General features: G+C 56.5%; 1 protein-coding gene across 5 annotated transcripts in view; it reads right to left on the bottom strand.

The window, feature by feature from the left end:
• Positions 1-1,037: 1,037 nt before the first annotated feature.
• Positions 1,038-25,240, bottom strand: part of NF2 (NF2, moesin-ezrin-radixin like (MERLIN) tumor suppressor) — a 63,540-nt gene continuing 39,337 nt past the window's right edge. Inside the window, exons 8-17 of one of the 5 annotated variants that reach the window (XM_061141576.1) lie at positions 25,037-25,171; positions 21,002-21,076; positions 19,662-19,775; positions 17,004-17,126; positions 16,120-16,337; positions 15,490-15,595; positions 14,883-15,010; positions 12,661-12,826; positions 11,207-11,251; positions 1,038-1,321 (exon numbers count right to left, since the gene is read on the bottom strand). In XM_061141576.1, the coding sequence (XP_060997559.1) occupies positions 11,216-11,251; positions 12,661-12,826; positions 14,883-15,010; positions 15,490-15,595; positions 16,120-16,337; positions 17,004-17,126; positions 19,662-19,775; positions 21,002-21,076; positions 25,037-25,171 (1,101 nt within the window). In that variant the 3' untranslated portion in view covers positions 1,038-1,321; positions 11,207-11,215. Of the gene's footprint in view, positions 1,322-11,123; positions 11,252-12,650; positions 12,827-14,882; positions 15,011-15,489; positions 15,596-16,119; positions 16,338-17,003; positions 17,127-19,661; positions 19,776-21,001; positions 21,077-25,036; positions 25,172-25,240 lie in introns of those variants that run through there. The other 4 variants (XM_061141577.1, XM_061141575.1, XM_061141578.1 and 1 more) reach the window with 4 other exon arrangements.

Raw genomic sequence — 25,240 nt, forward strand, 5'->3', positions numbered from 1 at the left:
ACAAGAGCCCCGTGGGAAGGATGTAAACAGGCTGGTGGGTCCAGCAGGCCGTTAAGGAGGGGCGGGAGAGTGGCCCCAAACCAAGGAGCGAGTGTAGGCCTTGGGGTGTGCAGGGGAGTGGGTGGGGGTCATGTGCCAGCAGCTGCCGAGCACTGACTATGCCTCCCCGCCCCCACCCAGCCCCGGGGTCACCTGCACCCCTCCCCTCCACGGCCCAGGGAGAATGTAAAGTGAAGGCTCTTTGGAGAAAAGGGCCGCAGGAAAGGAGGCCCAGGCACCGTCACGGGCGGGGGGCTGTGCCAGCACGTGGCCAGGAGGAAGGATGGTTCAGATTGGCAAGACGGACCATGGCCATGTCAGTGGCGCTGGGTGTTGGGGCCAGTGAGACATCCCTGCGGGGCCTCAAGAGCCCTGCAGAGACCTGGGTCGTGGCTGGGCTGACTAGAGTGATGGGGAACCCCCTCACGCCCCCGCACATGCAGGAGAGCCTCCAGCTGGAGAGGCCCACCCCGCCTATGCCTGCCTCTCAGGCCTGGGTCTGAGCGGCAATAGAGAGGCAGTGAGTGTTTCGTAGGCTACAAGTTCCAGGTGCAGGCTTGGCTGGCCTCCCAGGCCCTCTGCCGGCAGCCAGCCCTTCACCACAGCTTAGGCCGGGTTTTCCCCGGGCGCAGCTGTGTTCCCACTCCCCACCACGGATGGCCAGAGTGCTGCCCCTCAAGGGTGCCTGGGCCGAGCGCCCATCTCCTCCTGGCTCGTTGTGGCCGAGCTCTCCGATGACGTGGAGCAGGTGGGTCACTCTGGGCCACCTTCTTCCCACACCAGCTCCTCACCAGGGAAGGAGAGGAAAGTTCTGGAACCCTGGGGGCAGGGCTGGGGGATGGCACCAGCCTCTGGGTCTCCAGGGGGCTTGTGTACTCCCCTCCCTGAAGCTACTTCCCAGCAGGGGGTCCAGGGAGGTCAGCCGGGGCAGGGGAGAGGGGGGACAGTAAGACACACACTCCAGGGTGCTTTGGACGAAGGAAGCATAGGATCCCACATCAGACGAGGAGAGACAAATACTTCTTTAAAAAACCTAAAGACTCAGGTCAGGAGAACTAGAACCCCACGAGAGAACCCTCTGCAGGATCATAGTTCAAGGCAATTGCACATGAAAGGGCTGGGCTCTCCGCTCGGCCCACCTTCGGACGGCTCCCGCGGTGTCGGGCCCATCCCGTTGGTGCCGCGGGCGGGCATGCAGAAGCAGCTGATCCTGGGGTGGCCGGGTCACCTGCTAGAGCTCTTCAAAGAAGGCCACTCGGGACTTGGCGCTCTGCAGGGTGAGCTGCAAGGAAGCAGAGAAGATGGTGAAGGCGGGGCTGGCTTCTTGCCCTTTCACAACAGGGCACCCTCCTGTCTCGGGGACTAAGCTCGAAGCAGGTTTGGAAGGAAAGGGAACTCGGCTCAAGAAGCCGGTGGTCAGCCCCAAGCAAGTTTCCAGAGTCGTCCAAGGACTCGAATTGGGAGGTGACCAGTGAGGACACGCCAGGAGGGAGGGAGGGCTGGCGGGCAGAAGACCCAGGGGCATTTGGAGAGACTCCTCCATCCCCGTCTACGGGGTGTGCTGTCCATGCCAGGGCTCCGGCCAGCTCCGCAGCGCCGTCTCAGTCCTCAGGCCCTGGGCACACCGCTGGGGCAAGGCGACGGGCCTCGGGCGGGGCAGGCCTGCGGCCCGTGAGGACCAGCTCGTCTCTTCTGCTCCCGGTTCCCCAAGGGACCCCAGAGCCGACTTGCCTGTGACCTGGCGGCTGAGAGGGGGTTTCCATCCACAAACTGGGATGGAAGGCTCGGGCTTTCTAGGTGGGGCTGGTTCAGGCAGGGAGGGGGGAACAGGTGGTGGTGGTGGTGGGGGGTGCTCTGGGCCTGAGGCCTTTCCTGAGAGGCAGGAGCTCGGGGAAGGAGCAAGGGGAAGAGGCGGAAGGCAGGGGGAAGGTCGGGGGAGGGGCCCCTGGCTGGCAGATAAGGTTTGCGACCTCTCGGGGCTGCCAAACCTTGATTCCCCAACCCGGCAGGCCCCTTGCCAGGAGCTCCCCAAGCGGAAGCATCTGGCGTGGGCACCCTCCCAGCGCCCGGCTCTGCTCCTGAAATCAACCGCGCCGGCAAGGCTGTGCGCACCACGCCCAGCTCCGGGACTTTGCTGAGGCGAGTTTCTGGGGATGGGGACACAGCACGAACGGTCCGTCCACCTTCATACCCTCGAGCCACCGGCTTAGTGCTGTGTGGTGGGAGCTCCGCTTGTCGAGTGAGCAAAACTCAGGTGGTGACTGCAAAGAATGGTGAGATGCGGGGGAAATTCGAGAGTTCCCCACCGGGCTGGAGAGGCCCAGGTACTAATTCTCCATCACCAGCTCGCTGTGTGGCCTCAGGGGACACGCTTGACCTCTCTGAGCCCCTTTTCTCTGGAGTTCAACCACGGGGGCAGGCTAGATGGCCTGGCCCATTCCCTCATTCAGAGACCTCTGGCAGCCTCTGAATCCAAAGAGCTTGGCTCTCCGAAGGGCGGGGGAGGAAGGCTCCAACCCAACCACTTCACCATCAAAGATGCACAGCATCAGTGCACTCGAAATGAGACAGCTTGAGAGCCGGCTCTTTAAATCCTGCCAAATCTTTTGGCCTTGAAGTTCCCGACTAACAAGCTAAATGCAGGGAGGCATCTGAGCTGTTTCCTTCAGTGGAACCAATTTCTGAAGCCCTTTGGAAAGCCCAGCTCTAACGGGAATGTAGAGAGCTTTCATTTCTTTGCTGAGACGGAACTCCCTCTAGAAGGATGGGCTTCTCCCTAAACATAACAGAGGAGAAGGACCGGGAAGGACACGTTCGGTGATAACAGGAACCAGGATGCGGAAAAAAGAGAGAGCCAGAGAGCCGCTGGGACAAAAATTGTCCTGGGAGAGAGTGAACCGAAAGGGGTGGAAGCCTGTGTACCACTCAGGTTCCTCCAACATACCCAGGGGACCTCAGGTCAGCTCCTCCAGGGACAGGGGACCCGGAGGAGACACGGCTTGCCACAGCCCTTCTTTCCACACACCGAGCCACTCACAGGCACAGCCAGACCGCCTGACCCAAAGCCCACCTGGGCTGCTGAGCCGCGGGGTGGTCCTGGCGGTCCCTTCCTCACAGGGTGATCAGAAACGCCCGATGACACGCTATGGCTAGTGATACTGCGAGATCACGTCCCTTCTCCCCCAGCTCTGGCTCCTGGCCTTCCAGGGATCAGGGAGCAGGGCACAGCACAGGTTAGAAGGGGTGCAGGTGAAGAGGGGAGGCTCATGGCTGCTGAGGCGGGGCGAGCAAATGCCCCCGAGGAGGGGGGCCTGGCCACTTCCCCAGGCGGGAAGCCCGGCCTGTGTGGGCCTCCGAGAGCCTTCTGCCCGTTTGTATGACGGTGGCGCTAAGAATTCCTGGATTGTCTACGCGAGCTGCGTGCCGGATGTCCCCTCGAGGTGCCAGCACCAGACTCCAGCTACTCACTCCAGCGTGACCTTGCCAGGAGGCGAAGCCCTCTTTGGGTGGGCAGCACGCATCCCTGGACCCCAGCCCACACTGACCTCTTATCTCGCAAGAGCAGCAGTTGAGCCCCAGTCCAAGGAGAGGTGCAAGGACAGACCCAATGCCCTGGCCGTGAGGAAGCAGAGAGGCACCGTGGACACATGGCTTCGACAAGAAGACAGTACTGTGGTCTCGGGGCTGCTGGACGGATGGGTGGAGCCGCCAGAGGTGGCCGACGTGGCTGCTGACACCAAGGGCCCTGGGATTCCGGCCCTGGCCCACAGACAGACCTGCCCCCATCACTCCCTCTTTCTGCACGGTTCGTGTAAATGTAAATCCTGTGTTAGTCGCTCAGACACTCTTTGTGACCCCACGGACTGCAGCCCGCCAGGCTCCTCTGTCCGTGGGATTTCCCAGGTAAGAATACTGGAGTGGGTTGCCATTTCCTTCTCCAGGATCTTCCCCAACCAGGGACGGAACCCAGGTCTTCCACACTGCAGTGAAGATTTCTTTACCGTCTGAGCCACCAGGGAAGCCGTGGCGGTTCCAATTCCCACAGGAAGCCTGTCATCAGAGAAAAATCCCGCACGAGTGGCTGGAACCCTCCTGGTGGCCACGGCAGCCCCCGCCTGCCCCAACTCAGCAGTATCCTTCATCTCAAGTATCACTCCGTGATCATGATCGTGCTAGAGAGCAGGCTGGGGAGGCCGGCAGGGGGAGGGTCTGCAGGGCGAAGCCTGGGCTTCTTTCCTCCCCCTAGGGGGTCTGCCAGCCACGCTCCTGGCCTCTGGGCTTGAGATCACTCCCCTCACCTGTGGGATCCCTGACTGCCAGCTCTTTCTAAGAAAGCTCCCTGACTGTCACACTGATTGTGCAACCTCAGGCAGGATGCATTCTTAACCAAAGGGGAGAAGCCCTAGCAGAAACGGTATAGAGCCAGCCCTTCGTGGAGTGAACTGCCCCCGTGGTCGTCTCCGTAGACTCCTGGAGTTGAGGTCACAGAGGCCGGGATCCCGGCCACCTTCTCACCCTCCAAAGTGTACAAGCCACTCAGTGTTGCATCCATCTTCCTGGCTCTCCGCGCAGCAGGCAAGGGACCACACGGGAGGTGATCCGACTGAGGCCTTGCATCCTGCCGTGTTGCACAGGAGAGCCGAAGCTCGTCCCGTGAGCCCACCCCCCACCCTGCAGCCCCTTGGTGACCCAGCAGCATGTGTCATCACCCCCAGACGGACTGCTCGGAGGGGGTCAGCGCCTCCAGGACTGGGGCTGGGAGAGGACCCCCCATTTCAGTAGCTGGAGGAGCAGAAAGGCCTGGGGATGTGGACAGATGAGTGGGGCTTCATGCACACAGGGTGCCTCATCCAGGACCTGCAGGGTCCGCTCTACCTTCTCTGAAGCCTTCTGAGGACGTGCGGCCTCAGCCGGTCCGCTCGCCGGCACCCCGAGGATGACAGAAGACCATGAACGTCTCCTCATCGGGCTCAGGGCTGACCGCTCCTCTCTTCCGGCTGTCTCCTAATACCTGATTCAGATCAGCTGTGTGAATAATACAGGAGGAATTAAGTTCTCTCTCGACTGAACCGGCTGTTCAAGTCTGTCACTAATCCAAGCTCCATTCCAAGCAGACAAACTTCCTCTTCTCCGCCGCCTGTAGAGCTGGACGTGGTTTTCATCTTCGGGGTGTTTGTGTGGGCAGGGGGCAGGGCGTCTGGTCCACCTGTGGCCTGGCCCCTTCTTCCTGCTCAGCTTTGACCCACAAGCCTGGCAGAGTCACCTCCCCCTCCCGCCCACCTCCGCATGGCATTGCCTGTCGTCTGTGACCGCCACCAGGCGGGCCAGGGCAGGACGGGGTGGGGGGTCACCTGGGTGGGGTCACCCGGCAGGGGCGAGACCTCTTCACACCACCCAAGCTGTGTGCAGTGTGACCGCACAGGCACCTCCGTCAGCTAATAGATGAGTTCGGATTCGGGAGCCGCATCTGTGCCCTTAAAAAGGCCCTGGCCCTTGGAGGCAGCTGGTTAGCCAGCCGCCTCTCCCGGACTCGGGCACGCGTAGAAAAGGCAGACTCAGGGGCCTCCAGCTCACTGGGCGAGGTCTTCAGGCAGCCCACAGAGACACACAAGCACCTGCCGCTGCCTGCTCCTGAGAGAGGGCCCCAGGGGTCTAGAGACAGCAAGCCCGGAGGCACTGAGAGAGGAGCACCGCTCGGCTCTGCGGGCCCCCCCACCCCGCCCTGCAGGGAAGGCTTCCAGCTCCCAGGCTCCTCCAGCCTCATTCATTCCCAGGAGTGCCCCCTGCTGGAGCAACACAGCCCCCCCAGCCTGTTGGCTGCCAGCTCCCTCCTCCCCGGCTCTCCTCTAAAAGTCCTTTTGGGGAGGAGGGGTTGGGGCACTGCTTCCCAAAGTGAAGGGAGAAGAACTAGATGTATTCCGGCACGGGGCCTGCAGCGGCAAGGCTGCCTGATTAAGGATGAATTACACTTTCATCAGCGCATAGAGAAAATTGATTCACGAGGCTGTATTGTGATAATCTGGTTCCTAAAGAAAAGGGGGTGGCATCGGGGGTGGGGGTGGGCAGGACACAGCGCCACTTGGGCGATCAGTGACGAGACAGCGAGAAGCAGCTCTACAATTAAGCTGGGAGAACAAAACTAATCAGGGGGCCGGGAGTCCTCCAACTAGTCTCTGGGGGCCTTGCCTCAATCCACTCATCCCTGGGGGGTAAGAGAGAAAGGCGGCGAGGGTTGGGGGGAGAGTCTTATTTCAGACAAGGAGACCCACAAGGCTGAACCTGTTTTAGACACTAACCTAAGAACTCCAGCAGCTGAGACCCTGCTCTTCCCATAAAAAAAGCAGGGGAAGTTGAAATGCAAGCCCTAAAATCATGTTACACTTCCTCTCCCGCCGCTACATATTAAGAACAGAGGAGCCGGTGGGGGCTGGAGAGGCGGGGGCAGCGCAGATACAAAAGGACCGGCGGCTTCTCCACCACTGGGAGCAGGAAGGTGACCGCCAAATCCAGGAGCAGCGGCGAATTCCAACATAATGTCTGGTTTGGGGTGTGATCAACGTTCCCTTTCCGGAAGAGAAGCTGAGGGGGGCAGGGCTGGCGGACGGGTACGGCGTCTGGGAACTGGCCGGATTAAGCGATTCTGTCTTGCTAGCTGACAGCTTGCGCCCGAAAGCCATCTGGTGATGTGCACAGGGGCAGAGAGCTTGTCCACAGGCTTATCCCGAAACGGAGGTGGGACAAGCGGCCGCGTCCACCGCCATGAACAAATCCAGTTTGGGCGTCAGCTACTTTATCTGCTCCTGGGAGAAATCTGCCTGGGAAAACCCGGAGGGCGCCTTTGGCTGATCCATCTTTTAGGCTGAACAGCGCCTGGAAACTGGCGTCTGCCGGCATCTCCAGCTGCCCAGGTGATGCTCAGCTCCTCCACCTGGAAAATGGACTAATCGTCCCGCTTCACCTCACTGGGCAGGGGGAGGCTGACGGATGGCCACAGGGCGCTCGGCACGAGCAGCTGGGGGAAACGGTGCAGACAGACCCATGTCTTTTCAAATCGCCAACATCAGAAGGGAAATCACGGCGGGGATCATCAGAACTGAACCCAGTGCCTGCAGAATGAGTTTACAGCCGGACTTGTTCCTCCTGCGGTCGCGGTGACGAATCAGGTGCTGGAGGGAAGCGGCATGGAGATGTACGGTCCGCGCGGAGGGACCAGATGAGATGTTTGACTCAAACATCAAATAAGGCCCGCTGGTGCCCTCGGGCACTTCCAAACGAGGGCAAGATATCCTGGGAGGGCAAGGCAGGCCATGTAGGCTCCTCCGACACCTCCCACAGGGAACGAGCTTACCCAGGTAAAGCCCACCCACCCAAGGGAGGGGCTGGACCTCCGTCTTTTGGCAAAGAGGCTGAGCCAAGTGGGTCCCTGAGCTGGGTCTGGGGGCGCTAAGCTTGTCAACCACACCCGCAGCACAGCCTGTGAAGGGGCCTGGGTCCCGGCAGGCAATGCTGACAGTCACTCAGGAGGGAGGCCGGGCCGGTGGCTTTAACCAGGAGGGACGCCTCTCACGCGAGTCCACTCTCGCCCTGGGGTTCATCACGCCCCCGGTGTTGTTAAGTGCTCTACTTGACTCCGAGCCCTGCAGCTCCAGAGGGAGTCCCCGCAAATTGAAGATGTCACTGGTCTTTCATGTCTTCCTGATCCGAGAGCGGCGGCGGGGCTTCAGAGACGCGTTGAAGCTCCTCACTGTCCCCGCCCCCCCAGCAGAAACCAGAGCAGGGCTTCGGTGGTTCGCACCATTTACAAAGGAAATAAGCTTTCTAAGCTCTCTGACCTCCAGGATTTCTCATCTGTCGATTGCCTTTGAGAGCCTGTGCTTCTTCAGAGAGCACGGGCAGGAAACACGAGGACAAGCTTGCTGGCGCTCAGACCAGCCCGGAACGACAGCGTCCCTCGAGAAGGGGTGGGGGTGAAGGTTGCGACCGCGCTGTCAGCTCCACAGTGCGCTGTGCTGCGAAATCGCACCCGGCCACCGCGCACCTCATCGGCACGGTGGCTCTGAAGGCAAGAGGCTCAAGCCCCAGACACCGTTTCCCCCTCCCCCAGCCTCACTGCTGGACCCCACGCCCTTGCTCAGAAGACTCAGAGGCCAGGAACACATGCTGCTGTCTCTCCTCCCACCCCGCCCCCGCCACCCCGAGAATGCCAAGGGTCTACGTTCCCAAGGGCAGCCTTTGATCGCTAGTGCCGCTCAGACTCGGATGCAAATGTCAGACCAGCTGTGCTGCTTATCGATCGGGAGAAGATGGAAATGTGCTGCGAAGATCAGCGGGAGCAGAAAAATACACCCTTGCGAATCCAGATCACACGGCACCATCGGTGTGGTTCATTCTGGCTTTTTAAAAGCTTTTACCTCCAAACACATGGAAACGAAAACACCACTGGATACGCATGTTTCGAGCTGCGCACGCAAGTGTGGCGCCTCCCGGGCCAGACTCCCAAGCAGGTTTGTTTCTTTATGTAAGTTCAACCCCTCGCTGAGTTTTTAAACGGAACTCCTTGCTGTGCTCTGCTCAGTCGTGTCCGACTCTCTGCGACCCCGTGGACTGTAGCCCGCCAGGCCCCTCTGTCCATGGGCTCTCCCAGGCAAGGATACCGGAGTGGGTTGCCATTTCCTTCTCCAGGGGATCTTCCCGACTCAGGGGTCGAACATGTGTCTCCTGTGTGTGTGCGTCTCCTGTGTCAGCAGGCGGATTCTTCACCGCTTCACCAGTTGGGAAGCCCACAGGGAACTCACTGAATCCTCATAAAAATCCTGAGGGGCATGAACTGTTTTACTCCCCTTTTATAGCTGAGGACACTGACTCTTAGCAGAACGTAAGAATTATACAGGAAGGAAGTGGCAGAGCAGCTGGCTCCGGTGAGGCAGACTGGACTGCCTCTCGGCATTGCCACAGGAACATGGTAATCCCTGCTCCGGGGAAACCCTTGGGATTTCGCTTAAGTGTCACCAGCCCCAGAGAGTCCTGCTGAGGCGGGTCAGACACAGGCCTCGAGGGGGAGGCCGGAGAGCAAAGGGGGAGGAATACACCCAGATGGCCAGAGGGAGGGGAACCAGTCTTTCCTCGAAGGAATCTGTGATCAGAAGACACAAAAAATGAAACAAAACAAAATCAACGCAGGCTGGTTTGAAGCAAGATTAATGACGAGCCTCAGGACAATGGAAACTCTTCGGTTCACCACCGATCTGCATTTCTCACCCTGGACCTTCTAGATGGAGCTGTGCCCTTGACAGTCTGGGTGCCCACATCTCAGAGCCTGCGGTGGTATTTCTCGTCATCTCGGCTCTCTCTGGCCCAGACCACAGCCCAGGCACAAGGCCAGAGCCACCCTGGCATAGTAGGTGGCTGGCCGGCAGGCTTGGATACTTGGCTGCTGGAACCACCAAGGTCCAGAATGTGCCTCCCTCCTACTTCATCTGTACCAAAAGCTACCACTGCCTGATCTGTGATGCTGAAATCAAGTCCAGCTGTGTTGAAAGCCAACTCCGTTTTATTAACCCTCAATTAATCTGAATTCTGGGTTAACTGGAGCTTGCAGCCAGCCTACTTTGAAAACAAGTTCACATCAAGACATTAAAAAAAAAAAAAGGCGTCTGTGCATGTCCTAGGAGCAGTACACATTTGCAGTACAAATCAAACCTCATCTGTCTGTAATCACAGCTCAGTGAGGACTGACGGTCAGAACCGGGCCCCTGAAGAATTGAAACGTTCTGAATCATTACAGAAAGAAGAGAGATGAAATCATCCCAAGGTAGAAGAGTACAGTCACAGACAGTATCTGACAGCACAGACGGAAACAAAAAACGGGCCTTCTGTGTGCCCCTGTGCTTGCCACGGAGCCCAGGAAGCTATAGTGGGTCCACCTGGGTAATGTGCCACCTGGCCCACTCATCTCAGGGTTCTCACTCCTGCCCGGCACAGAGCGTGCGCTTGGTGACGGGGTGTTCAATGCCAGCATGTGGCATGAAGGCTCGAGAAAACAGGAGCCCGCTAAATAAAAGTGTCACACACAAATTGTGGTTCACGCCAGGGGTTCCTGGAACCACTGACAGATCGAATCCATCTTATAATGAGATCCATCTGGGACTTTAATAGCTAACCTCTCTCGCTTGGATGGCAACCACAAATAGGATCTATCCTGTGCCAGATCGCACTTTTTGATACAAAGCTTCCAATGGGCTTGTTTTATTCTGGGAGCAGAAACCATGGTGAGGACACCAAAGAATACGTCCACATGTGACCAGCGGGTGTCGGTGGGCTCACTGGCGTGGGTGCTGCTGGGGTTCGGGTGAGGAGCAGGGGGAGAATGTCATTTTATGATTGTATGTAATAAATTCTCTCCACTGCCTAGGCCCATGGGGAGAATAATGAACTGTTGCAGAAGGAAAGCAGCAATCATTCAATTAATTCACTTGGCGAGCGCTGACCGCCCATCAGCCAGGACTGCACTGTCCCGAAGGGAGTTCCCGCGGGGGCGGCCATCAGCGGGCTCGCTGGTGGACAGATGGTCCCCTGAGCCTGACCGCAGCTCAGACCCCTGTGCTAGTGGTTTGCTTTACTTGAAAAGAACAGATGTGGACAGAAGGTGGGGGTTGGGAGGGGCGGCTCTCCCCACCCCACCCCGGTCCCATAACCAGAAGCTGCCATGTGTGACCACGGACGGGTCTTCAGAGGCTGTCACCACATGAAAGGTCATGATCTCGAGTTAAAAAGACACCCAAACAGACCCCTTTCCCATGCTAGGGTTATTTATCGGAGGGGGACGCCACCAAGACGAAGGACTGGAGACACACCTGACCGGACAAGAAGCCATGGCCTTCCCCAGCCCAACAACACATGTGAAGGAAGGACGGACGGCTGGTCCGACAGCCCCGGGACATGCTCCTCCGAGCGAGGCGGCCCCCAGGGCCCTGGAGGTCGGCCTGGCCCCGCAAGGGGGACGCCTGCTCTGAGACTCAAGCATGCTACGGCCAGGCCCCAGGTGCCGCCTGCCCCGCCGGGAGGGCTGGGCACGGCCCCGGGGACACAGACAGGCAAGCTCATGCAGGGGTTAGTACCACAGAGGGCAGTCCCATCACCACATACAGAGTACCTGGGCATAACCTACTGTGAGGGCTCAAATGCAGATAGGTCTTCTGCCTTGGGCTTGAGGCTAAACCAGCAAGATAAAAATGAAGAAAAACAGAAAACATACCCTGTGATATCAACAATGTCACGCGTCATCGTGCCATTCGCAAAATGCTTTCAGACCGGGCCTGAAACTGTGAGTGGTGACTTCACTTGTTTGTTCTTTGCGGCTTGGAAACGGGGATCTCTACAGCTTTCAGCACCCCGGGGGCTGTGGGGCAGCTACATACAGCCCGTGCCTGGGGCGGGGGGAGAGAGAATAGAGTGCAGAGGGGTCCAAGGCAGCTTCTTGGAGGCCCGCTGGCTCCCTGGCCAGCTGGTCCTTCCTCCTCTCTGCCCACAGGCTGAGGCCTCGCTTGAGCTCCTCTCTCTGCTCAGCGTTTCAGACGTGGGTCCAGGAGGGAAACCCATTACATTACAGAAGCTGGGGGAAAGAGGAACGTGGGTGGTGGAGAGGTCTATTCTTCCAGGTCACGCTATTAAAAGGAATTCTCTGCTCGGAGCCAATGGTAACTGGAGTCGGGAGGGAGGGTTCAGGACTCCCGACTGTCCCCTCAGTGATGGCAGGTAGACACATCTCTTAGGGTTTTCAGATACTTAAGCACTGAAAACAGCCCTCCAACTGGGAGACTAATTTTAAAGACTCGGGTAAAGGGTACAAAATTAAACACATCTATCACCATCTAAGCTCACTGCAGAACTTGTACCGACCCCCATGTGACAGGTGTTCCTGGTTCTAGGGAAAGTGTCAGGAGCTGACATCACCTGGCACTAGAGGACCTTTCTGCTCTGCCCAACGGAAGACAAGTATATTCTTGGGCTGACAGCATGGGACTTAACTTCCTCCCAAAGGCTGAAAGCTCAAAACATCCATGGAGAAAAAGACATGAAACTTGTTAGCCACATAAATGGGAAGTCTCATCTTTTAAAACATTAAGGTTCTTCCAGACATTTCCTTTCAAGTCTGGACGAAAGCTTAACATTCAGAATTTGGTTTTGAATCAAGAATGGAATTTTACAGTCCTACGCCGCTTAGACACGCAAAAATCTGAGAGGGAGAGGCCAGTCTCGACAGCCTCCCTTTCATTTTGCTTTCTCATTAAGTAAGGCAGCTCCCTGGGCAGATCTCCCCTCGGCTTGAAAGACAGAATTGCTTTACTGCTAAATGATGGATCAAAACCCGTCCTGTAACCATGATTCATTTCATCAGAGCTCTTAACACAAGCTCCCCCTTCCATCAAGCCGATGGGTTCACAGTCATCGGCAGATTAACTTCCCTTCCCAGCGTGAGTCAAAAAAAAAATTCCCTCAACTGAGTACATGTTAAAAAAAAACCCACGGCACCAGCGTGACGACTCAGCTGCCGAGGGAGCCAGACGCCGACCCCGCGCTTGGCGAGCGGCCGGCCGAGCGGCAGGACAGGCGCCCCGGTACCTTTTTGATGGTGTTCTGTTTGCTGCCACCGCCGCCCCGGTCGGCATTCTCGTTGTGCAGCATGTCCAAGGCCGTCTCCCGCTCTTTGAGTCTCAGGGCCTCGATCTCGGTCTTGAGCTCGTTGAGCTGCTCCTGCAGGTGCTTGCTCTTCTCCATGTACTCCACTCTGCCGGCGAGAGGACAGCATGTCACAGAGCTGGCGAAGGGCGAGACCCGCCGTGCCAGAGGCCGCAGACCCACGAGCGGCTCGGCCCAGGGACCCAGAGCCTGAGCTGGGGGGTTTAGGTCTCTGTTCGGCCGCTCACGGGCCGGGGGGTACTTGGGCCGGTCCCTTAACTGCTCCGCATCTGTTTCCTCCGTGAAGTAGGGATGACAATCACAGAGCCCAGGTCAGAATTAAGCAGAAGGGAGTGGAGGAGAGCCTCAGTAAGCTGTCCTACCAGTAGTCGCGGCTAATGGAGAGCTTTTAAGTTCTGTCCAAGAATCAACACGAGAAGCTAGCCTCCCAGAACCCAGAATAATGTCCTCGTCTCAAAACAAAAGTTGCACAGTCACGTCCGACTCTTTGTGACCCATGGACTGTAACCTACCAGACTCCTCTGTTCATGGGATTTTCCAGGCAAGAATACTGGAGTGGGTTGCCTTTTCCTTCTCTAGGTGACATTCCAGACCCAGGGATTGGACCTGGGTCTCCTGCATTGCAGGCAGACACTTTACTGTCTAGCCACCAGGGAAGCCATGCCGTTCTTGGAGAAGGGACTCCATTCTGGTGGACCTCTCGGACAGGCTGTGGCCCCCATCCCTACTTGCTCTGGGACATCATCTCGTAACGATGACAGACGCTCACGCAGCCAACACCGGGAAGAGAAAGACGCCCGCCACCATCTGCAGGCAGACACACTGTATCTGTGAGGGAAGTCACTCTGGGGGTGTCTGACCGCCTGGGCGTGGCCAAGCAGACCAGGTCCTCCCAGACCCAAGGGGACATTCTGCAGGGATTCCCATGGCTGGTTAGGGACTCTGCCCAGATGCTCATGGGGACTGAGGAAGGAAACAGAAACTGTAAAAGAACAGGGAACGGACAGGATGCAGCTTACCCTGATCGCTACCAGGTAATGCTGAACATGCCCAGTATTCAGGGAAGGGGGAAGGGAACTCATGCCGTGGGCACCAGTCAGAGACACTGGGGCTCTCTGTCCTCAGGACCCACTGCCCGGCCTGGGGCTGCCCTGAGGACACCGAGCCCAGTGAAGGCGCTTGCCCTACAGAGTCAGGTGGGCGAGGGGCTGAACCCCCGGTCTGTCCCTCATCCACAGTGCGGTGCTGGGTGAGTTCCTAGGCACTCTAAGTCTGGGCTCCTGTTGATAACAGGAACACTAGGTCTGTCTCTGAAGTCAGCTGGTGGCGATGAGATGAAATGAAAGCTAAAGAACCGTGTCACCAGGCGCCCCACGCCAGGTAGCTGGCGTGACAGTCCCCTGGCCGGGGTGGCACGGCTGGTTGATGCACCTGTGGCTCAGAGCGGGGGACCCCGGTCAGATGTCCTTTGTGGGGGGGGGGGGTGCTCCCTTCCACCTCAGGGCCATGTCCCCCGACCATGAAGGAAACGAGGAGGCCAGCTCAGGGCGGGCTGAGCTCAGCCGCCGGAGAACACAACAAGGAAACACGTTCCACCACCAGGTCAGAGCACGACCACCTCTTGAACAGGGTCTGACTGGCTTGGAGACCCCCAACAACCAGTCCTAGGCTGTGGGTGAGCTCTGAAGCCACGGTAAACTCTGGGTCACCCATCAGGTGTCGTTTTTATCCTGGAAGACTGAAAGCTGGTCTATCGCCCTTCATTTCCAATCAGGAAGCGCCTCTTCCAGTGGGCAACTGTGAAGAGTGTTAGTCACTCAGTTGTGTCCGACTCTTTGCGACTTCATGGACTGTAGCCCATCGGGTTCCTCTGTCCATGGGATTCTCCAGGCAAAAATACTGGAGTGGATTGCCATGCCCTTCTCCAGGGGATCTTCCCGACCCAGGGATCGAACCCAGGTCTCCTGCATTGCAGGTGAATTCTTTACCGTCTGAGCCACCAGGGAAGCCCAAAAAAATGGGAGCAGTCAGGAGAGACAGGCAAGAGTGCTGCAAGTGTCCGGTGGGCAAGGACAGGGCAAACCGTCATGGGGTTAGGGACAGGCTGCCCACGTGGGGCCCCGGGGAGGCCAGGGACTCCGTACTTCTCTTTCTCTATCTCCATGGAAAGGCGCTTCATGTCGGTGTCCTTGAAGTCAAAAGACAGGCTGTCGCCGATGAGGTTGAAGCTTGCCATGTCGGGAGGCAGTGGTGCTGGGAGTGGGTTCATGGGCTGTGAAGGAGAAACCTGATCATCAGGAGAGTTGGTTCCCCAAGAATGGAGGGCACCGCTGCGTCACCTGCTGACCCTCCAGAGGCCACAGAGGCCCTGGGCCCAGCACGCCCACCCCTAAAGCGGATGGAGGTGAGGCAACGAGATTGGACGACTTTCTCCTCCCAGATTAGAGGGTCACCTGAAATACAGAGGACCCAACAGACCTCTCCCACCGCCCGCCCTGCAAGGCTGCAAACGGTATTGTCTCCTGCTCTTTCGGACCACACTTTTGTACTTCCAGCTCTGTTCCTCTGCTTAAACCATGTTGCCTCCCTACACCCTGTCTCGCTTTCGAGGCCCTAGAATGTTCTGCACTGCTCGCTCTGCCGTGCATTTGCTTAACAGTTGCCCCGAGGGCCCAGCCAGGGAACCTGAGGGCTGGGAGGGCAGGGAGCCCAAGAGGCTAGAAGCAGGGTGGCAAGCAGCCCCTGGCTCACCGGGTATGTGGGCTTGGTGGTGATTTCCAGCAGCTTCTGCTTGGCTCTTCGCTCTGCCTCTCGAGCCTCCTGCAGGTCCTGCTTCAGCTGATCGGCCTCCTTGGCCCTGCAAGGAGAGGAGGGGCCGTCGGCTCCACGGAAGACACAGGAGGGAGGTGAAGGTACACAAAAGCGGAACCCCCCAGGAAGTTCAGACTAGGAACGAGCCAGTGTTCATCTGATGGCTGCGAGACAAGGACAACCCAGAGCCTCGAATCGTCTTTGCAAAGCACAGGCCACAGTCCCATCCTTGGACCCGGCCATGAGCTGGGGCGGCCTGCCCAGCCCTGCTCCCCCCGTAGGGCATGGTGAATACTGCTGTCTCCCCGTGCGCCCCTCAAAAGAAGGGAAAAAAAGCATATTGTGTAAATGTAAGAAAAGTCTCATGTCTCCTCAGCTAAAAGCAGCCTGTGAACAAGCTCAGTGGTTTTCCTGCAAACACAACCATCCGAGGGACAGGGGCTCAGCGCAAAGGCATGGCTGGACTGCGGTCCACGGAACCAAAGAACTGCATCGCTGCGCCCGCCCGGCTCCAGCCCCTCTGGCGCATGCGGAAAGGGGCCTCTGGCCAACCCGGGAGGACCCGCTCACCTCCTCTCCGACTCCTCGGCCATCTTCAGCGCCAGCACCTCGGCCTCCAGCACCTTCTGCTCCATCAGGCGCTTCTCCTCCTCTGTCCGGATGGCCGTGGCCTTGACGCGCTGCATCTCCTGCTCGGCCTCTGCCGCCTTCTGGGCCAGGAGCTTCGCCTCCTCCTCCGTGATCTGGGCCTTTTCGGCCAACAGGTCGGCCGTCTCCTCGGACCGCATCTGCAGAGAGGAGTGCGGTTCAGCGGGAATGGGGGGTCCCATTCCTGTTCTTCTGCCCTGCTCAGGCCTCAGATGCCCAGGTCAGCAAGAACCAGCATCTTGGACGCCCTGCAGCCTGGCCGGTCCCCAAGCCACACCCTTCAACTGCTGAGAAGGCTGTTCAGGGGGTCCATCTGTGGGGGCCCATTTGAACTGAGGCTACATTTTATGAGGGAGGAAACCAACTTAACTCTGTCCTTCTCTCTCTTTAAATAAGTGGTTCAAAAGCAGGGCGACTGTGCCCTCATGGGACACGTCACAGTGTGGAAATGAATTTGACTGTCACAAATGGGGGAATCCAGCGGGCAGAGGCCAGGGACACGGCCAACTAGCCCTCAGCGGACAGGATGGCTCCCACCAGGGGACCACATGGCCTGATGAGCGGGGGGCTGGGGCTGAGACGCCCCCCGGGGAAAGGTGACCCATGGTGAGTGGAGTTTGCCTGCCCTGGGAGGCTGAACTCGGCCTAAATCTGCTCCTGGAAACACAGGTGGAAAGAAAGACAATGATTTTTTTTTTTAAGCCGAAATGTCAAAGCCAGTGTGGCTACTCCATGGTCTTCAGGGCCTAACCCTGAGCCCGAGGGGGTCCAAGAGGCCTCCCGGGACCCAGCCCCGCGGACGTCACCAGGGCTTCGTTGGCCATCGTTGCCTCTTCCTTCATCTGCAGCAGCCGCCTCTCCAGCTCGTCCCGCGTGCGTTCAGCCTCCTCCCGCATCTGCTTCTCCCGCGCAAGGCGCTGCCGCTCCATCTGGGGGGGAGGAGCGGCCACTGGTCACCGGGGCCCGCGACCTGCGGACGCCCAGTGCCAGGGTCTCCCTCTGAGGACCCCGTTTCCTGCCAGCACTTTAGGGACCCAGCGTGACTCCCCTCGCCCACCACCCTCAATCCTTCTGAAATAGCTTGTCGAGTGGCAAGCCGTGCTCCTTGAAAAATCATTGAGCGGTAAATGAACAAACAGCGGAACGCCGAGCCAGCCTCCACTGGGATGGACAGGTGCGTTCGTGCACGGCGGGTGCAGAAGCAGCTACCTGGCCAACGCGGCCCCTGTGCAGGGAGACCCTGGGGGCCCTGCCCTGTGGCTCAAAGGACGCAATGCAGGCTCCTCCTCCCAAGGGGCGGCTGCAGAGACAGACTGCGTGCTCCCCCGCACCCACGGACCCTCCCACCCTCTAGTCTTATCAGCAACAGCTCCGCTCTCGCCTCTGACCCTCGGAGATGAAGTTGTCCATGTGATGCATCAACAGCTCACACGCTGTATTTCACAGGGGAGGCGGCAGCAGCCGAGGTACAGACCCCACAGCCTCCCGCAGAGGCAACTCCCGAGCCAGGCCCGTGACAGGAGGGAGCCGGGAGGGGACCGGGCCCGCTCCCCGTGGCACCAGCGCTAAGCCACCGCCGCCGCCTCCCTGGCCTTCTGGATCGCTGAATTAATTGGGCCACATGCCGAGCTTAATAAGGGGAACAAGCAGAGGACAAGTGCTAGTCTCTGTGATCTTAGGTCCCTAGCTGAGTTCAGAAAGCAGGAGCCAGAAGTGACCACTGCACTATTTTCTTCCTTAAATAATTAAAGCACATCTAATGACTTATTTCTTGCTCTAACCTTTTCCCCAACTCAAGATTTCTAAGACTGCTGCTTTTTCTAAATACTAAGCCAAAAAAAAAAAAAAAAATGGCATTGGGCATCGAAGGGATAATGCAAAGACAAGCAATAAAGTCCTGTAAATTCTTCTCCAATTTTCCTCTTCCAGGTCAATGAAAAGCTTGGCCAATTTGTTCTCGGTTTCCACCATGTTAGAATTTCCATTACGTGGATGACTAGATCCCCATTATCATCTGCTTGAAAAATGCCTACTATTCCTTCTGCTCCCAGCATTGCACCTTCCCTGAGACCTCCACCCCAATCATAAGGGATGCCCCCTTTCGCAAAGCGGTTTCAGCCACAAAGACCCGCAGGTACAGCATGTCCTTTGATCTGAGACATAGAAGGACATATCCTCAGCTCCACTTGACAGATGAGAAAATGGAGGCCTGGCAGGTGAAGTCATTCACCGGGGTCTCAGACTAAGTCCCATATCTGGGACCAAGGTCAATGGCTGTTCTGCTGGGCCACGGAGCACCTGACCTGTGGTGGTCAGATGTCAGGAACGTGTGTCTGCCGTCTTCCCAACAGCGTGGGTCAAGGGTGTGTTCACGTTACTCTCTGCACAGCCTGGAGGCTTACACGCTTCCTTGCCCTATTCACACCTCTTGCTTCTAAGCTCTGCTCTGCTGATAAAGAGGGCAGAGAGGGCTCTTTTTGAAGTTGCCTCTATGACCCTGCGCTGGCCCATGAGCATTTCTTTGTCCAGCAAAACCCATTCCACTGCCCCCCCCCCCCCCCCCCACCTCGCACACACACACACAAAGCATCCCAGTGAGTATGTCTGTGGCCTTATATCTCAAGAGAGCAAAGAGATGGAGAGCCGAGAGCACAATGGATCCAGCTGGGCGTTTCGTCCTAAATCCCGGGGCCGGGAGCCAGGCTCGCCGGAGGACCCGAGGTAGAGAGCTGCGCACAGACTAAGCATCACCCCTCCAAGCCTGCAAGTCCGAGGGCAGCTGACTGCAGCTGCTGCTCCTCTGTCTGGTAGCTCATCCACAACCACGGCTGACATTTGCGGCAGCGAGGTTCAGATAAGCTGTGTGGGTTTCGGTGAGTCGGAAAGGTCTATGAGTGGAAAACAATGATGTGGATGGTCCGGGCTGATGATAACAGAGGCTCCCGGCGCCTCCCACTGTGGCCGCTGCGCCGCCCGGCCTGACCTGCGGCGGGGAAGTGCGGCCGGGGTCTAATTAGCATTCCATCAGCAGGCTGCTGGGTGCGCCCTGTCTTCCATCACCAGCTAATTGGAAAAGAAAAAGGCTGGGCACAGGAGACGGGCAGGCAGAAAGAATGAAAGCTTAGCGGCACGGACCAGAGATGGATGGATGGATGGATGGGTAGATGGATGGGTAGAAAGATGGACGGATGGGTACGTGTGGGTTTGGCTATCTCTACCCGAACCTGCACTGACCACGCTTCACTCACTTCACTGGAGAAATAACCAGGGACATGTCTTTGAGATACACCGTTACAGTTTATTCCTCATTTCATAGAGCTGACGTCCCGCCATCATTCATCGGCCAGAAGGATCCAACAGGGATAAAATGAGAGTAGGCACTTTCATGATCAGAGGACGGCCACCCCTCACCTCCCGGCCGAGGCCACCACGGGGCAACAGCGGCAGTTCCAACACCCGCTCACCTGCTTTCTGGCCTTCTCCTCTCTGGCCTGGGCTTTCATCTGCTGGACTTCCAAAGAATCGGCCTTCCTTCTCCTCATAAACAGGTCGTGATTCCCAATACACAGCTGGAGAATCTGCGGCCAGGAAAAAGCAGGGGACGTGTGAACACCCGTGGACACAGGCTGCGTGCAGGGCTACACGAAGACGTGCTCTGAACTCCCGGGCAGCAACTGCCCAGACGCACCAGTGGGCACGCGCAAGGCGCAGAAAGCACTGTCTACTGATAGGAGCGTGGAGAAAAAAATACATGTATGTTTCATACAGTACAGAACAGAATACTATACAGCAGGGAAGCGTGTGTGCGCTCAGCCACTCAGGGCTGTGTTTTTAAGCATCAGCATAGATAAATCTCCAAAAAAAAAAAGGGGGGGGGGCGTAAAAAAGGCAAGTGACAGAGGAATACAGTTGACAGCACATATATACATTTCAAGAACATACAGAATTTGCGAGTATCCTTGTTTAGACATGTGTGAAGTAAAAGTTCTTGAATATCTGGGGGGGATACTGAGCACACGTGAGCTGAGAACACTGGTCACCCTTGGGGAGCAGGGGGCTGGCAGGGTGCCAGTGTGGGAGCAGGTTCCCACAGTGATGGGAGTGTGCTATTGCCTTTCTTTTCTTTTTTGCTCTGCCAGACTGCATGGGAGGTGGAGCTTCTCCAACCTGAGATTGAACCCATGTCCCCTGCAGTGAGAGCAGAGAGTCTCAACCAGCCACTGAGCCAGCGGGGAAGTCTGGGAGCGTGGTATTTCTCAAAGCTGGGCGGTGGCCAAGTTGTTGCTTATTCCTGTCATTCTTTATACCTCGTAGATACATTACACTTATCCTTTCATATGTATGGAATACTTTAATAAAAAATTACTTAAAAAAAAAAAAGTTCCTCATCATAAAATGTAGATTTGACTCTTTGCTGGTGGTGGTTGAGTGGCTAAGTCATTTCCAGCTCTTGGGACCCCATGGACTTTAGCCCATCAGGCTCCTCTGTCCATGGGATTTTCCAGGCAAGAATACTTGGGTGGGTTGCCATTTCCTTCTCCAGGGGATCTTTCTGACCCACGGATGGAATCCGAGTCTCCTGCATTACAGGCAGATTCTTTACCGACTGAGCCACTAGGGAAGCCCGGAAGTGTGACTCTTCCGGTGAAGCTAAAGAGGTCTTTCAAGGCTGATCAGGAAAGCACATACCAAGCGGGTTATCATTTTACACCTCACAACATGTCACTATGATTCTGGTTCAAAAAAGGCTTTCAGTCTCACAGAAACACTACAGGCCATAATAAAAACCAGGATCTTAACTTACCAACTTATTGACACGAAGCTTTGAGGAGTTAAATTTGAAGACATCGATTTTCTTATCCAAAGGCTTAATGGTAAACTGAAAGGAAAAAGCAGAAGACAGCTTCAGTTTCTGACAGCCAATAGCGCTGCCACCAACTGGGCAATCACACAAAGTTGGCGACCCCCTGGCAAAGATCCTTGTTCCAGTACTACGTTCAGGATCCTGGAAGCTGGGTTCTTAGCACCATCTTAGGCTTGGAAACCTGAAGTTAAACCCTAGATGGGCCCGACCTTGAGGCCAATGCTGGACGGGCCATCTCAGAGTCTAAGGCAGCCTCCAGGAGGCTCTCAACCTGGCCCGAACTAAACCAACCAGAGTCAACTGCTCGATAGGTCACATCAATCGTCACTGCCTCGCTGGGTGGCACAGACCACAAATCCTCAGAGTAGGAGAGACATGAGCTGGTCTTAGACAAAGAATGTGATAGAGAAGCTAGAAGGTAGGATGGAGGGGCATTCTGGACAGGGCAAGCAATAGAAATAAAGCAGAGATGGAGAAATGAGCACTGTGTGTGTGTGTGTGTGTGTGTGTGTGTGTGCACGTGCGTGTGCATGTGTGTATGTGTGCATGTGTGTTTGTATGTGCGTGTGAGAGAGAAAGACACACAGTATTAGCTCTTTGATGACTAAGAGAAAACCATGGGAGGGGCTTTCCTGGTGGCTTAGTGGTAGAGAGTCCGCCTGCCAGTGCAGGAGACACGGGTTTGATCCCTGATCCAGGAAGATCGCACATGCAACTAAATCCACGCGTCACAACCATTGCGCCTGTGTTCCAGAGCCTGGGAGCCATAAGTCCCGAGCCCACATGGCGCAACGACTGAAGCCGGTGTGCCCTAAAGCCTGCGCTCCCCAACCAGAAAACAATGCTGCCGCAACGAGAAGCCTGCGCACCTCAACTAGCGACCTGCACCTGCTCGCATAAACTAGAGAAAAGCCTGTGCCGTGATGACAACCCAGCACAGCCAAACAGATATATCCAGGGGCTTAAACTGGGAGGAAGGCAAGAGCTGGCGGTGGTGAGGCGGGCTGGGGACGGACAATCAGCAGGGCTTAGACTTGATGCAACAGCAGTCAGGAATCACCCCAGATTTCCGAACACGGGGATGGCCTGATGATGCTGTTAAGAGAAGGAATGCAGTCAAGGGACATGAAGAATGGACTGGAGTAGAGAAGGAAGACATAACCCTCAAAATCAAAGGGGAGAGGAAGATGAATAAGGATGGGGGTGGGGGAGAAACCAGGAGGAGACCCTAGGGCCAGATTGGGGTCTGGGCCACAGAAAACACCCAGCTGGTCTTCTCACCTCTTCCTGATGAGATCGGACAGAGCCCAGATTCCAAAGCTGCACTTCCAACGTGAAAAGCCCACTCCCACAAAAGACTTGCTAAGCAGATAAAGGCATTCGGGAAGCTCTCTTCTCAGGTATTTCCTTCCCACGCTCTGCTGTCCAACAAGGGGGGAGCACACGGAGGACAGAGGAACGATCGTTTGTGTGGCTTTTGGTCAGGTGAGCTGAGAAGCAGTGTTGCTCTTGTGCAGGCTGCTATTTATGAATTTCGAGAGCTTATTTTTGGCCTGGCTGCCAAACCCCAAAGCCGCCAGCGGGAGACCTCAAGGAGCGGGGAATCCACACAGGCTCGGTGCCACTCTGGGGCACACATGCGGCATCCACGGGTCACCTGGAACAAACCAGGACTTGTGTTGTCACAGCACGGGGGCAGAACGCCCCAGGCTCCTTCCCATCATGTCCCATCAGCCTGATAACCCGCGCCGCGTGAGTTACTGACGTGATGGCAGGCGATGGCGCCTGGCCCCCGGGAGAGGGAACATTAGAGTTTCACGTTGGGCTGTACGAGGGGAGCCTTCGCTGCCTGGCTTCTGTGAAGGACGAGCGCCTCGGGACCTTTTAGCACGCCAAGGGTGTGGATGTGCCGTAAACAGACTTTTATGAAATTAGAGATGAAAAACTACCCGCGTACCCTACTGCTGCTTCGAGTCACGTGGAACTTTCCATTTCAGGGCCTTTTAAAAAATGAAATACCCTAAATGCTCATCTCCTGGGCTACGTGCAAAAAATCTGAAAGCCAGAATGTTTTGAGTTAAGAGGCTCAATCTGTCTCGTCAAGTGTGGCCGAGGGGAGCTCAGCCACGTATTGGCAACTGGGGGCCGGTGTTCCTCTCCTCAGAGCTGCTGCAGAAGGGATGGGAAAACAGGAAACCGGCTTGGAGGTGGGGGCCCTGCAGGCGACCACGTGAGCCGTCTATCTTACTCACTTCCTCCGTGCTCAGGCCAGGTTGCGCGGGTACCAGCCCATCACTGGGCACGGCCCAGGCCTGCACTCCTGGGCCCTGTGTTCTGAGCCTCGGGGCTCATCCTCTGTGTCTCCCCAGGAACCGCAGGGGCCGTGGCTTGCGCTGGTGGCCCCCCGCCAGACACAGCTCCCCTGCTCCCTCTGGGTCCCCGCTTCCCGAGGGGCGCGGAGCAGCCAGAACACGGCCCCTCCTCCCTCGGCGGTGTTCCTGTGAGGGCTGAATCAGAGCCGGGGCGAAGCTGCTGGCTGGCGGAGAAGCGCCGGATCGTCACCCTCTTTGTCACCGGCCCCTCGTGAGGCAGGGATGTGTCACGGCGGCTGAGTCATCGCTTGACTAGAACTTCCTTGAGGGCTGAGACTGCATTCGCTCCATCTTTGTTTCCCGCACGAAGCCTGACACTGAGCAGATGCTCGAAAACTCCTTGAAAATTAACCAGGGAGGGGGGACTTCCTTGGTGGCCCAGCGGCTAAGAATCCGCCTGCCAAGGCAGGGAACCCGAGTTTGATCCTTGGTCCAGCAACTAAAATCCCTCATGCCTTGGGGCAATTAAGCCCGAGCACCACAACTATTCAGCCTGTGATCTAGAGCCTGGAGTCGCAACTACTGAAGCCCGAGCGCCCTAAAGCCTGTGCTCCCCAACAAGAGAAGCCACTGCAATGAGAAGCCCTTGCACCGCTGCTAGAGAAAGCCCACACACTGCAATGAAGACCCAGCACAGCCAAAAATAAATCAATTAATTAAATAAGACGATTTTTAAAACTTAACCATGATTGAGTGAATGAATACAGGATTACAGCATTTGGGAAAAGTCACCATCTTCTATCAGTCAGCTCACTCACTCTTTGCAACCCCATGGACTTCCTATTAGGACCTATAGGACCATCCTATACAATCATACTTGAATTCTACATTAGGGTGTTCATCCAAGTTATCTGAAGTTCATTATTCTTGAATCCTTATAAGCAAGTTAGTCTGATATCCTTGTGTATATCATTGCTGGTATGTATATATTATTTGTACAATATATATAATACACACAATTCATGTATGTATCATGGAGATTTGAGTGAGTGAGTACAAGTCTCTCAGTCGTGTCTGACTCTTTGTGAGGCCGTGGACCATACAATCCGTGGAATTCTCCAGGCCAGAATACTGGAGTGGGTAGCCTTTCCCTTCTCCAGGAGATCTTCCCAACCCAGGGGTCGAACCCAGGTCTCCCGCATTGCAGGAGGATTCTTTACCAGCTGAGCCACAAGGGAAGCCCCACAGAGATTTATGTATACATAAATATTGACATCACATTGAATTAAGCTCTGGACACAGAGAGTTTAATAAACACCACACTTAAGAGACAAACAGGATTCTCCCCAGAAATAGGAAGCCAAGGAATAAGAAAGGGTTACTTTCTGGTTTCTTTACAGTTCTCTGGGGCTTAGTCCTGACAAGTTGATCTTCCCGGTCTCTTGTTAGTCAGCAGGGAGGGTTTAGTGATACTATTTGAAAACAGGATGTCAATATTGTTCTGTAAATGCTATAAAAATCAACAAGCAAAACACCAAAGCCTGGGAATTAAAGGATCTTGGTGCTAACAAGGAGCAGGCTGGCCTGGGCTGCTCCGGAAGGAGGCGAGACGGAGAAGGTTCTGTTGGGCTGCCGGGGCGTCTGCTGTGCAGACCCGACCTACCTCCTTGTCGCTATAGGAGATGTTCCGGATTTCGTTCCACGGGAAGGAGATCTTGGGGGTCAGCCTGTTCTCAGGGTCATAAATGTGAAGCCCCAAAGCATCCACTCCAAGCAGCAGCTCTGTGCCCTTTTTATTCTGTAGATTCGACAAAGAACAGCCACCGTCAGCTCCAGCTGAGGCTCGAGGTCTTGCTCAGCTTCCAAA

The sequence above is a fragment of the Dama dama genome, chromosome 5 (genome assembly GCF_033118175.1).
Source record: "Dama dama isolate Ldn47 chromosome 5, ASM3311817v1, whole genome shotgun sequence".
NCBI classification, from domain to species: Eukaryota; Metazoa; Chordata; class Mammalia; order Artiodactyla; family Cervidae; genus Dama; species Dama dama.